At 36.0% G+C, this 15,009-nt stretch overlaps 1 protein-coding gene across 1 annotated transcript in view; it reads left to right on the forward strand.

Annotated features, from left to right (window-relative positions):
• Nucleotides 1–15,009, forward strand: part of LOC149773716 (uncharacterized) — a 113,245-nt gene that overhangs the window by 24,139 nt on the left and 74,097 nt on the right. Inside the window, exon 9 of the mRNA XM_089946256.1 lies at nt 609–651. Within this exon, the coding sequence (XP_089802382.1) occupies nt 609–651 (43 nt within the window). The remainder of the gene's footprint in view (nt 1–608; nt 652–15,009) is intronic.

Genomic DNA, 15,009 nt, shown 5'->3' on the forward strand with positions numbered 1-15,009 from the left:
ATAGTTATGGAAAGTTTGTGAGACAGCCAGCATCAGCAGTAAAATAATTTAAGCAAGGAAGAATGTTGAAAACATCCAAACTGTCACCTCGTAGTTTAGCTATCCATCGAAGTGTCTACAAATATAATTGCAGTGGTTATGTGTAATGAACAAAATAAACACCATTTTATGTGTGAAAAATATTGAGAGCTCTACTATTTACCTCGCTAAAGAGGAATGGTTGCTTATTAGGCACAGCAGTTGATTCATGCCTTTACGTTTCTTACAGAGGGGTATGATAGTTACGAAAATAATGTCTGCCGTTACACTTTTGTTGTTTCATTCGTTGTTATTGCCTTTTTGTAATTCTATTTTGGTTATTCGCAACGAAGCATAATTATTTTATATTATAAATGTTTGTAGGTGTTTCATAAATATGACCTCTATATATGGTATCTTCATTTCTGAACAGAAGAAAAAATACAAAAATTGCTAATAAATTTTGCATCAAGTTAACGGGGCGTAATATACTTGGTGTCATACGCATACTTGATTTTTTATTTCTGGTTGACAGGATCTGATGCACTTGATCCCATAAACATATATAATGTTTTATTTCTGGTTGATAGGACGTGATACACTCACTGCTATGAACATACTCGATGTTTTGTTGTCATATCAAGACAAGGGAATCAAGCTACCTACAGACGACATGGAATGAGTTGACCCTAGAGACGAAACGCTGGAAAGGAGACAAAATCCTCCCGACAAAGAATTAATAAAAGAAACTTCTGCAAAGAAGATATCAAATTAAAATGTGATTGCGTTTGTAAAATACAAGAGTAAGCCGTTGTAGTTAAGGCAAAGATTGTGTGTGAAACTAATCACAATTTTGTCAACAAGTAGAAACAAAATAATGCTCCCCTAATCATATTATTTTCAATGAATGCTTCTGCATTAGCCTGTATTCTGTAGATGTTGGGGAATCATAGACAGGAAAACATGATATTTGACTTCACGCAATTTTCATTCAAAACTCAATTGTTGTCATAAATATTAGCTACATCCTTGTGATACATTAATGAAAAAATGGATTGGGGACAATACGTTTATTTCGGGAATGAAGATAATATATCATCGACTAAATTTAATGGCATAATATTTAGAGAAAAATGATCAACGTGATTGCCTATATTATTTTATACCCAATGTAGCTAGTAAGCAATCTATGGTGGATACAAATATTTTTGACATGTTCTTACAAGCTCTGGTAAGAGACAAAATGAGGTTCAAATAAAGGTTGTAAATTTATTATATGTGCTGATTTCAATGCACGAACGTCAACACACCCATATTTTGTTGTTGATAGCAATTTTCGAAATATGTATGCATTTCCTACGTGTATATACTTGATGAATATACTGATAAATCACGTGTTTCGCAAGATATTCTACAACTAGTACCCTAAAGTAGTTCGGTTACTTTACTTTTGCATGCACATAAACATAATGAAGGGGCGTGTAGTTAATGGCAGGAATATTTGATAGTATACTATTGATGTAAAGGTGGGTGTGTTTTAGTATATTACGTTGTTGCCTTTAAGGCGTTTTTCATCAATGTAGCACCGTTTGATGTTTGTGAGCCTAACATTTTGTATGATCATTGTGATGTATGCTTTACGTTGGAATGTTGATGACGTTGTTTCTGTACAAAAGAGAATATGAATGCACTGGAAGTGAATATGCATTGAACAGAGTTCAAGAATAAACATAAATGAAAATTAAATGATCTGTAATACAGCAGTTTTAAATTTTTAGCGAAATATTAATTAACTGAGAATTTTAAAACTCACAGTATTGAAAGTTGTTTGTTGACTCTACATTATATTTTGCACGATGTGTGTTTGCTATTCTTTAACAGTTACAAAAATGCCATGGTAAAGTATCAAAACTCTGATCGTATAAACTAAAATCCTTTGTTTAATGATATAAGTAAAGAAAAAGGTTAATTTATATGAGGAAATTGAATAATTTTCGACTTGGAAAACCAAAGTAATACACGAAATACCAGTTGCATGATCCGCCTATAAAATATTTATAGAAAAATACAGGCATTATTACGACAAGCCAAAAGCATTATATTTGAAAAAGAAAATTCTAATGATACAAAGTTGTATTGGAAAATTTTAAAAGATGCTGCGAATCAGAACTCCTCAAATATTACATTTTATACTTCTGGGAAATATTTCAGAGCTATAAATAATTCTAATGATCACTTGTTACACCAGATGAAACTGTTTAACGCTTTCATGAAAGGTATGTAGAAGGGAAAATTAATATCATGTTTAATAAACTAAACTTAAATATATTTCCATTCGAGAGATAGAGTAGGATCTGCATCATATAAAATCAGGCCTCATTGGGGGTCCAGACATGGTCATTAACAAGTGCCTTTACCGCGTTAAACATACTTAAAAAGACATCCTTTAATGTAATTATTGCTGTGTTTAATAGTGGTACTTTTGGCAGAAAGATTGACTGAAGGCTTAATTATAAATTTACTTAAAAAGTGCAATTTATATTATACCAATAAGTATTGAGCTATAACACTTCATATTTGCTTGGATAAATTATTCGAATAGTTAATTAGTAAAAAGACTCCGTAATTGGGCAGGAATGAATCGTATTTTTATTGAATCAAATCAAGACACACAAAAGCAACCTACACACAAAAATGCAAAAAAAAAAAAATAACCCAAGAATCAAAAGCAAAACAAAACAAAACAAACAAAAAACATGGGTACAGTTGACAACATTTTTTATTGTACATTGGCGTATTTCACATGTTATTAATCAAGGTAAGCCACAATAATATGTTTAGTGATTTCCCCAAAGATTGTGACTACATTGTAGGGATGACTTATGGTATAAACTGAGAAAGCTTGTTTTAAAGGGAAATATTTTAGATATAATCAAATTAATGAACAGCAATATAAAGTCAAGGGCTTAATATGATAATATACTAGTTGATCACTGTTCTTCTGTTCTTGGTGATCGGCGCGGTGAATGTTTCTCACCACTTCGTTTTTAATGTTTGTAAATGATTTATCATGCAGGGTATGAAAGGTGTCGATATTAGTATGTTAAGTCTTTTTATTATTTTATTCGCAGATGACTATCATCTTTTTCAGTTCACCCAAAGGCCTTCAGAATGCGCAAAGTAATTTAAAAGTTTCTTGTGCGTAGTAGAAACTTGAAAATGACATCCTAAATTCATTTATAATAATATAAACGTCTCTCTTCAGAAATATGTTGTGAATTAATCTGCTTACTTAACTTGCATTGATCTGCATTTGCATGCATATGTAATTTTGTATAATATCATGTTTCTTTGTATATTGTACACTGTAGATGATGATACCTTGTTGCTTATTGTAATCTCCGTCATTCAGTTCACTTGATTGAAAATATATCCGCATAATCTGTATGTGAAATTCACCAAAACATCCCGCAAGCCCACAGGACCTGAAACCTGGAAATGCTACTGGTTTTTACCGTAACCAATTGGTCCAACATATCGCCATTCAGGACGACAAAATGTAGGAAACAACTCAGTGGGAAAATGCTACATGGCATGAATATTTACTCGTGGTAAGGTTATTTATATATTGAAACATAGAAAATAAAGAAAACACAAACTAATATATTTATATCATATGTTAAATTTATAAAATTTTCTTCAATTCGACATAATACTGATACTGTTAACTGACGGGCACAATACTTCTTACTATCCTCTTTCTCCAGAGCCCTGAACATGTCATCCAGAGGTTGGGCATTAGAATCTTTTGCTACCATTGACGACCAGTCTGAAAAAGAATTATGATCTTCATCCACTGACTTGTCATCAATGACAGCATCATATCTAGACCCAGCCTCCAAAGACGAAGTTGTGGCGTCCACAGTACAGCTGCCCATTCAATTGGATCTGTGGAAAGATGAGGGGACAGGGGCCAGGTTTTATGTACAAATTTAATACCGCAATCAGCGACCTAGTATAAAAAAAATCATAAAAAATCAAATACACAAGTGAGGTCAAAAAGGTCCATATTTTTAGATACTTATATTAAAACAAAGCATAAGAATAGTATTCACTTGACCAGAGAAGTCAATGACAGTTCATAGCAGAAGAAGTTTATGCACACCAACCCCTATTTTATACATGCATTTTTCACATCCAAAGGCCATTTTTGACAGCATATGGTGCTCACAGTGCAGACGCAAGCTCTTTCCGTGGATGAAAATTTTGAAAAACATTGTCTACTAAATAGTTTGATGCAGTTCAGAATAGTTGTCATCCAAGCCGTTTTTGAGATACTCTACTTGCCTTGAACCCACGTGTCTACTGCTTTGGGAGGCTAGCTCTTCTTCCTAGCCGACTATTGGTATTTCACTATCAACATACTGCAGAGCAACTATGGAAGGTGTACATGCCTGACATCTGTTTCAAGAACAACACAAGTCCGAAACACCTAGTTCACAAATATATCCATATTTATAACTAGTAAACAATAATAGCTGAAAAAGTCACACCATAGCCTTAAGTTAAGAAATTTGCCAGGGGCCAATTTACGAAACTGGACCCTGCCACCTGAGTTCTAGGAGTGGATTGCTGGAACAGGAAATGGATCAAATGCATCAACACTATATTTCGTTCCGCACGGAATCGCTAATCACATCTACGTCTGCAGCTCAGCGACTTTTCATGTTAGTGTCATTAAATGTAGTTAAAAGTAACGCGCAAGAAATGTCTCAACACCGTTCTAATCGACATAGCGAGTGGCGTATTTCATTAAATACACGCTAAAACCACATGATCTGTTTTCATCAAATTTTTCTATGCCGCCATCACCTGCGGAAGAGTCAGTTTGTTTATTAAAGACTGACCAGCTTTCCCATTCGATTATATTGAACCATAATGTGGTTGCCTCCCTTTGATTTCTTTAACGTATAAAAATGGACTATTCCAGAACTCATGACAAATATGGCAGATTACATGTACACAGACGAGCCTTTTTCAAAATGTATAAAACAAATGGTGTTGCGCTGTATGTCAATATGAATTGTTTCCATCGTTCCTGCATGAAACATATTCGGCAATTTCACCTACAGTTTGCAACGCTGACATGAATATTCAATGAAACAGACGCATATATCAATCGCGATGCTGTGCGGTACGAACTAAAGCAGAATTCAGCTAAACAGTTAACAGTATTACCATAGTCCTGTTTCTGTATTCCATGCGAACGATGTAACCCAGCTATTTTTAAAAGATGTTTTTCATTCGATAGTGTCGTATTTCGTTTGAATATTTATTCTTCTTGACTGTGTTTACATTTGTAGCCTCTGGTGGCTTTTAGCCATCCAAATGCCTTCATACATTGACGTTGGAATCTGAAGCAGTATATGACTTCAGACGTCGTAGAGACACATAAGAATTTCTTTGTGGAAGTACAAGCATCTATTGAACGTAGAATGCAAGCGAGGCATTTATATTTTCATCTCACCCATTCATGAGTGACCATCAGAAAGTTTACTGTTATTTATATTTCAACTGGTTTCCATTCTTTTTAATATCATAAAATACACAAATTTTAGAATAAATGTACAAACTACACCTAAAATGCCAAGTGGCCAAACGGTCTGGCTATTCATTTATTGCCCCAATCCGCAGTGAAATTAACTGGCATTGTACGCGGACTAATGGTAATTCGCACGCTGCTCAGTTATTTTGGCTATTGGAATGAATAAAGATTCTCTACACATTCATGATATTTGCTGTAATTAGTCTTCATGTATTTCTGCAAAACTACCCTCGAACTGTCAAGTCTGTTTCTGAAACTTGGTCGACCGGTAAGCAAATATTAGGCATAATGGGTGATATTGTCGTCGCAAATGGAAAATCACAGTTTTTCGTATCTGCATAAAAATACAATTCTCATTTTCACACAATTAACTTTGTAATTCTTTTCTGAAATTATTTTTAGCAGATCCATATCCATACAGTCATATAACACATCGACGATTTAGCAATTTATTCTGAATAATTCTTTAGATAGTTACTTGGTGGGGTAATGTATAAAAAACTTATCGACTTCCTCAGACAGCTTCGTTGGCCTAGTGGTTAGAGCGTCCGCCTCGGATTTGGGAGGTCGCGGGTTCGAACCCTGGCCGAGTCATAACAAAAACTTATAAAAATGAAACTAACAGCTGCCTCGCTAGGCGCTCAGCATTAAGAGGTTAGTGTTAGGACTGGTCGGCCTGGTATCAGGATAATATGACTGGGTGGGACATGATGCTACATGTCTGCAATATGACGCCCCATTGACATCACTATAAACTGCCCACTGCAGACATCGTAGTGATATGGCTGATTTTTTTTAAAGCTACGTGATAAATCCAAGTCAGACACACACGACTTCGTTATAAACTTTTTTACTTGTTTCTTTCGGAAATAAACAAGATTCTCTTTGAATATTTTTTACTTTAAGCATATATTTGATATATTATTCAGGTAATATCATATCTGGATTATACAAAACTATAAATACTCTTTTTATTTTCATTTTGGAGGTCTACGATAATAGGTTTTTCAAACATGTCGTCCTTGAGAAGTATCTTTATAAAACATATATATGAAAAACAATTTGCTATGTTATTGATGCTCTCCTACAGAAATTAACTTTGGTTAAAATAGAGCATTATTATCGTATTATAACGACTATACTTCTTATTAAAAATTGGTTTAATTTGATATTAAGCCCATACGTGGCTGAGAGAGAGAGAGAGAGAGAGAGAGAGAGTGTACAGGTGCGTGCGTGTGTGTGCAATGATATATGTCTGATTTGCTAAAGTGAAATGTTCTATTTTTAATTTATTCAGACGACCTATACCGAAAATATTACTTGGAAGGGACAAACGAAGAGGAATTACCATAGTCTAAATAAAGTTATATTGTTCTCGGTGTGTTAAATTTAGTTTTGCAATGACAGCTTGAAATTTAGAACATTGCAGTGGATTTTGTCGCAATAGAACATATGGTGTAATATTTTAAAAGGGAATTGTTTCTGATTAACACACACACACACACACACACACACACATCGAAAAATGAAATAATACAATATTAGTTTTCAGTGATAGACGTATTATTGTAGTTTCTACAATTATTTACCGCCCGATTGAGCAACAGCAGATTGTTCTGGCTAGCGATAAACTCCAAATATCAGGACTTGGATTTTCTGTGGCTCCACTTGTTGGAAAGATAACTGGCTACAATCCCTCATAAGTAGTAGTATTGATGTATGTATATTTGTTTTTTTAATATGATAGGACGTACGCAACAACTTCTAAAGTACCAAAACCTTCAAGAACTATTTCTTCCTCTGTCTTAGAGTCTCAGCTGGGGCGGACAGCGTAATAGAATGACGAAGTTAATTTCCAAATAATGTGCTAAAAGCTGTAGAGAAAGGCAGAGAAGTATCATTGTACTTCCTTGTCTACACTTTTCATTATGTGATTTGTGGCTCCATATAAATATCTCTCTGACTAGAGTACTGGAAAAAATAAAAGATATACGAGCAACAATCACACTGTTAGTTTACTTCTGGTGAAAGCGTTTGATATTACGAATTGTGGGAAACAAATCGGAGAGAAAATCATTGGCTAATAAACATATCACTAGGAGAGAAAGACCAAAACAAGACATGAGAGAGCGTTACATGGATGGACAGATAGAAAGAAATAAAACATAAACAGATACAGGACCACATAGGTCTTATGAAAACTGTTTTCAAACATAGACAATGCTACGTTTTAACAACGATAAAACATGCTAAAACGGATTTCGGATAAAATTTAACTATTGGTACATTACCAAAATCGACTCGCACTTACTACAGAAGGAGACTATTTTGGTTCTGGACATGTCTGCATATGAGGAGGTGTCGCGTTTTGAACATTTTTTTATTTACACAAAAGGTCAACGACCTTTATTCTGTACCAAGCCATGTTTTGTTGACATTTGTTTTGGACCGGACCCGAAGGTATATACAGACTTGTACGTATAGAAAAGCTTATTGCGAAGCACGCCTTACATTCGATATGAGAAATGTAAAAGCGGTCAGCTGCATTTGATTCAACGCGCACATCGGATGGATCCTATTAAGAAAAAAAAAATCTACTTGAGCTCTTTTAACCGAATTCACTGGCGGTATACATCCGATAATATGAATAAGATAATATAAGGTCTACGATGCACCAGAAATAAATATGTTCAATTTATTTACTTTGTAAATAAAAGGTCGTAGGGTAATGAATTCTACGGTAAACTGTTTACACTCCCACTGCAAGTGAGTCGGAACGTCTTGATTTTTGTCCTGGTCATACATATTTCCACCTTTCTTGACAATCATACATCTGCCCTTTTGTGTGTCCGTATGTTTGTCCTGGGAAGACACCAGCATATATAGACAAATTTTGTAGGCATGATGCTTTGCATAAGTATTTGATCTAATACGATTTTCACGCCAACAGACTTTTTTATTTTTGATTGATATTTTTGGGTGGAAACATGATTATGTGCGAACTAATTCACATATACAAATGACATGTAATGAACATGTTTATATGTACCTGTTCATAATCTCATTTTGTAACCATTATTGCAATGTTTTCATTGTTTCCATTTCTTGGAAATGTTAACTTATATTTGTGTTGAATTATAGAGATTAAATTTGCTCTGCGTCTTGTACGTATTTGCAGGTGAAATGATTTGATTTTTCTGACATTGCAGTTAGATTTACAGGTATTGTTTAAATCGATATTGGACATTTTGGGAATTGAATATGGCTCGACTTTGTACGCTTACATGTTTATATACACAAATCAAGTTAAATTTTATTTTTTATACCTCGTTATAAGCCGATTATATGTTGTAGTGCTTTTTCCTTTGTAATTACTTAAAAATTGATTCGGAATTCTTAACCAATAGCAGCAGAGAGGACGAACAGCCTCTAATTGACTCACTCTCTATTTCAATAAATAAGCCTTCCTGGAAATCGCAAAAAAAAGGTTCGAAATGAACGTCCTTGGAAAATCGTAGCGGGAAAGGATTTACCAATCGAGTGCCGAGTAGGAGACTTCTCCCTCTCTGCTGCTATTAATTAAAAATTCTTATATCAGTTAATGGTTCATCCGGAATCCTATACTGCCCGGTTAGCTAGAGAGCGACTAGGAGTAATTAATAAATTTCTCCCCATGAGAGATTCTTTCAGAAAAAACCTACAAGAACGACAAGTAGCCCAAGTTGAATTCGCTACAGGCACAGAACAAATATTTAAGCCTATCACAACATTTACTGAAAAAGTCGTAGCGGCTACTGAAGGTCTACTTGCGCTAGTAAAACAAACCGCTGCGCAGACTGAAAAAATAGTGGCGAGAACTAAACAAGCAAAAAAAGATTTTACGAGCATTTCCAACTGAAATAGCTGCAGCTCAACCTCAAGCAGGCGAAGAAACACCTATCGCCGGCATAGAACAAGAACTTGCTCCTAAATCCAAAGTAAGGAAAGAAAATATTGAATTGATTAAAAAATTTAAGGAAGGTGTTATTGAAAATATTAATAATACTAAAGAACATGATTTTCCTACAAAAATACTACTTGGTGTTTATGATAAATCTAAAATATTAAACCGCGGTTATGAAACCGTAAATGATGACAATTTTATCAAATGGGTATATCGTGTATATTACAACAAAAAACAAGTCAGACGTGATGATGTTAAATTCGATGCACTTGTTGAAGAAATTAGAAGACTTGATAGAGAGCTTAATAAACAACCACAACCTCCTCCACCGCAGCAACAGATAGAACAACAACAATCTTCTTCACCGCAGCAAAAAATTGATGTCGGAACTTAAAACGTCTGAAGAGCTACTTAAAAAAGCAAAAGTAGAAAGATCATCATTAAGACTATTTAAGAAAAGCTCGGAAACAACACGTAGGGAAGAAAGAGCAACCTGAAGTGGGTTTACTGGAAGTGGTCTTGTTACTCCATGCCCCAACAATATCCTTTCTGAGGTAGGACGACTAGAAGTTCTCATAGGAAGAAAATGTGCTGTTAATAATTCTCCTGAAATAATTAATGAATCAGCTGATATTTGTCAGCGATTATTTCAAGGTGGTATCATGGATATTAGCGTTTACCGAGAACTTATTGATAAACTCGTTGACGACCTTGACTAATTAACTAATTGTCATAATGATTAGATAAATGGCAAGTAAAATAAGATGATCATACACAATAGTTAGCGTGGACCTGTAATGGTCAGAGCAATAAACTCACAATTACCAACCTACAGAGCGATTCACGAAGATGGACTTGGTGATGTTGTTCAGGGATTATTCAGAAGGTTAGCTCTAAAAGTAGCACCTATTGCAAAACAATTATCAATGAAGGCTATTGACGTTGTTCGTGAAAAAGCTCCTGGTGCAATCGGCAACGTTGCTGGTAAAGCATTCTCGGTAATCAAAGAAAGACTAGCACGATTAACACGCAGACAGCAAGCGGTCCGACCACAATCAGTGAAATTACCAAGCACTGAAGTTATGCCTGCAAATATCATTAAAATAATAAATCAAGCTGCAAATCAGAAATTGGCATGGCTAGCAGATCAAGGACCCAGTGAAGCAGGGCATACTATTTCAAGTTTAATATCAGGAAGCGGAGTTTTCCGAAGGGGTAATCCTCGTGTTAGACGAAAATAATTATAATAAAAATGTTTAAGCGCATATCCGACACAGCATTTGACATGGAAGCACCGGTCCTTCAAGATGAGTCTGTGCGTGATTATCAATTTTATTCTTATGACGCACGACTACCAAATCAAGAGGGAAGAATTGAATTACAAGTCCATGATACAAGTAGATACTTTTTACCCTCCGCGGCTTTTATTGAGGTACAAGGTGAAATTATAAAAACAGATGATACTGAGTATGCAGATGATGCCGTTATTGGCTTTGTCAACAACGGCATCATGGCACTGTTTGACAGCGCTATTTATCTGAATGATGGAAAAAAAACATTGAGACAATTCAGAAAGATGTTGACGTTGCTACAACAATAATAGGATTGGCAAGATACTCTGATGATTATACAAGATCAGCAGGTCCAACAATGATGTTTGCGAAGGACAATTCTAATTCATCCGTTATCGAACAGTATGATAGAAGACGGCCAAAAAAATTTGCCGGAAACGGTGACGCTGATGTGGCGCGGGTGGTTCATGGTGCTAATGAAAATTTCAACTTAGGATCCGTAACACGCCGAGCAATGTTGAAAGGGCGTCGTAGAAATTTTTCATGCGCAATTCCATTATCTCATATATTTGGATTTTGCAGAAATGTTAGAAAAGTTATCTTTGGAGCTAAACACACAGTTACTCTTGTGAGAATGGGTGATGACAACGGCGCTATCTGGAGACCTGCTGGTGATGCTGCTAAAGTAATACTAACAAAACTTTCGTAGTGGATGCCGGTAATGACTCCAACGATAGCAGAAGAACAGCGACAATTATCTTTTATGAACACAGGCGGTAAGTCTCTGTTGTCCTGGTTAAGAACAACCACAGATAGTATTCAAACTGATATTAACGGTCAATTTACATGGCACATAGCATCGCAGCAAAGTGTTTCTGCACCACGACATATATTTGTTGCTTTTCAGAATTATGAACGAGTAAAGTCACAAACTCAGTCCCATATGATATTTGGCTAACTGGGTGTTACCGAAGTTTCAACAAGACCCAACAGAAAACATACTCCTGAATTATGAACAAAATCATATACCACGTGTATACCATCGGTTAATGACGTTTATGGGACGTGATCAAAACGTAGATACTTTTTTACAAATATCACAGTTAGATTTTGGAAATATGTATCCGATTTATTACTTTTCTCTGGAGCATCTTGATTTATCCAAACAATCTGTCGTTGATATACACTTTAGAGCCAGTGTGAATACAGGTGGTGGTGTTAACTACAGAGCAATCGCGGTCATACTCAATGACAAAGCAATGTTACTTGAAGATGGAAGTGGTGGAATGAGAGTCGTTGATGCGCCAGTGGAAGTCTTTAAATCCACGTTATTTAGAAACACGAGTATTTTATAAAATGTCTTACAATCACGTTGTGTTAGTCTGACTCCTGGTCAGATCAAGAAGCTACAATCCGCATCAGCAAAAAGATGTGAGACCACAATAATGCTAAAGCACAATCAAATCACAGGCGGTTAAAATAAACTATCATTGACAGAACGTCAGCGCAAACATTTTGATAAAGCCAAGACTGGAATACGACTTAAACTTTCCGCTGGAGTCATCAACGATATAGTTAAAACCGGAGGAATATTTCCGCTTCTCGCAGCAATACCAGCGTTGATAGCCGCAGCGGCACCAGCCGTCGCAAAAGCAGCTGCGTTAGGTGCTATTGGAACCGCTGCTGAAATGGCATTAAAAAAAAACAACGGGAAAGGGCTTAAAACTTCCCGGAACTTATCGAGGAAAGGGCCTAAGACTTTAGGGAACACTATGTTGTCAAATTTTGATTTACTTGATGCTGCTAAGCAACTAAAAATACAAAACTTCAGAGGTGTTTTATGTGAGATCTATTACCACAACGACCAAACAGCGCTGAAACCGGTATTATTAATCTCGATAACAGAACTTGACCTGGAACTCATTGGGTATCATACGCGATTAACCCTCGTGGAATTATTTATTTCGATTCGTATGGGTTAGCTCCACCGCAGGAATTTATCAAGTATGTTACGCCGCTACAAGTAGCGGTTTGGTACTCAACGCTACCAACACAAAAATTAACCGATCCCCCAATATGCGGCCGTGCAGCAATTGCTGTCTAGGGTCTCTATCAAAATCATCATTGCCACCTCACAAAGTTGTACACGATTATATAAGTCAGCGCTGGAAATCTGCGATTTCCAATCATTGACTTAGATCAAAAATAAAAGAATAATGATAGATATTTACGGAAGATCCCGCGGTGGTATTACTGCGAGGAAAAAAACCTGACATAGAAATAATGCGACAAAAGACGATCTTAATGATCTCACGAACCTGGCTGGGGTTGACCGAGATGAAATTGTTGTTTTTCAGGACAGATACGGTGTTTTGAAAACTAGCAATATCAAATGGAATGATATAGTTCGACAAGTACTCGGAGCTGTTACGGATAACATTCCAGTATTTACTGACGACGGTAGAATCAGAGACTCAAGTATATCGTTTACAACCATCAGAGATGAAATTGCAAGAAGTGTTGCTAATCATTTGAGGAACACCGGTGACACAATGACAGGTGAACTCAGCATGAACGGAGATAAAATAGTGGTTTTAAGAGGGCCAACATCCGACGAAGACGGGGAAACAAAAAAAAATATGTGGACGTTAACTACTGCACCGTAAATAATAAATTATCCACGTTACGAGTCGAGTATGACGTTCATGTAAATATGTTCACGAATTTTAGTAGAAACTTTAGAAAAATTAATGAAACCGCAAAGGAACTCTTTGGTACTCTGTTGACCGCTAATGTGAAACTCTCTGATATCAAGACGAATATTAAAACGATTAATAAAACACTAGAAGATGTCGTAAGTGGAATTCCTGAGATCGTTAACAAAATTAATCTGATTAAAATTCCTCATAAACAGATCAGCAATAATGTATACACAGAGTCATCCGGGTTCGCAACATGGTCACAGTAAAATAATACTATCAAATATACTGCGGACGTCACTGGTGTGTACAGGCTGTCTGTGTTCGGCGCTGCAAAATTTAATATATACATTACATATCCCTGGCGGCATTCGACCGATAAGTTTTCCGGGGTTGTGTCTGTTGTGTTCAATAGCGGAACCGAATAAACATTTATACTGGAAGCAGCTGATAAAAAATTAACCGCAACATCTTACTGGTGGTGTCTGGAATTTGTTGCTGAAACGCCTCAATTGGTTACTGTGTAAGGTATAATGGAAGTTCAAAAATTTAGATATGATCAAGTACGTGAATGGCAATTAGCGTTAAAAACCATCATGTACCAATTATACCGCAAAAGTAAAAAAATACCGAATTTTTTAATAGCAGAAATAATATTTATATTTTCGTAATTCGTTATATATATATATATATAGATAGATAGATAGATATTTTTTTTTATACCCTACGTGAATATCTAGGGTGCCCATATGACATCCTAGCAAATCCAGAAGGGTATTTTTTTTATTTTTGCACTAAAGACGGCACAACCCCATGTGAACCTCTTGGGTGTCCATATGACATCCTAGCAGGCTCAGGGGCACACGAAACACAACCGCCTATGTGAGCCCCTGACCTGTCAAACAACAGTCTAGCAGGCTTAAGAGGGCGTGTTTAGTGGAGGACGACACAACACATAAATCTTAATTCTAAGGGAGACTCAAACCCTGTAAGTGAGCCCCTAACTTGTCAAACAACAGTCTAGTAGGCTCAAGAGGGCGTGTTTCTCAAGGACGGCACAACACATAAATCTTAATTCTAAGGGGGACTACACTATCTGTTTATGTGAACTCCTGGGGTGTCATATAACATTCTAGCAAATCCAGAAGGATTCAGTAAACCTTAATTCTAAGGACGGCACAACACATATAATATTTACAGTATTTACAGTAAGGTATTTACAATATTTACAGTGAGGACGGCAATACACATATAGTGTTTACAGTATTTATAGGAAGATATTTACAGTGTCTACAGTAAGGTATTTACAGTATCTACAGTAAGGTCGGCACAACACATATATGACGGTACAGACGTACACGGGGTTATTCTCTACGCTCAACAGATTTTGCACACCCTCCCCAAAATCAACCCCTGGAGTGTGCAAAAGGCACCTGCCACGTGTTGACTTGG

This window comes from Sinohyriopsis cumingii, unplaced genomic scaffold, assembly GCF_028554795.1.
Source record: "Sinohyriopsis cumingii isolate HCF-2022 unplaced genomic scaffold, ASM2855479v2 utg000622l, whole genome shotgun sequence".
Lineage (NCBI taxonomy): Eukaryota > Metazoa > Mollusca > Bivalvia > Unionida > Unionidae > Sinohyriopsis > Sinohyriopsis cumingii.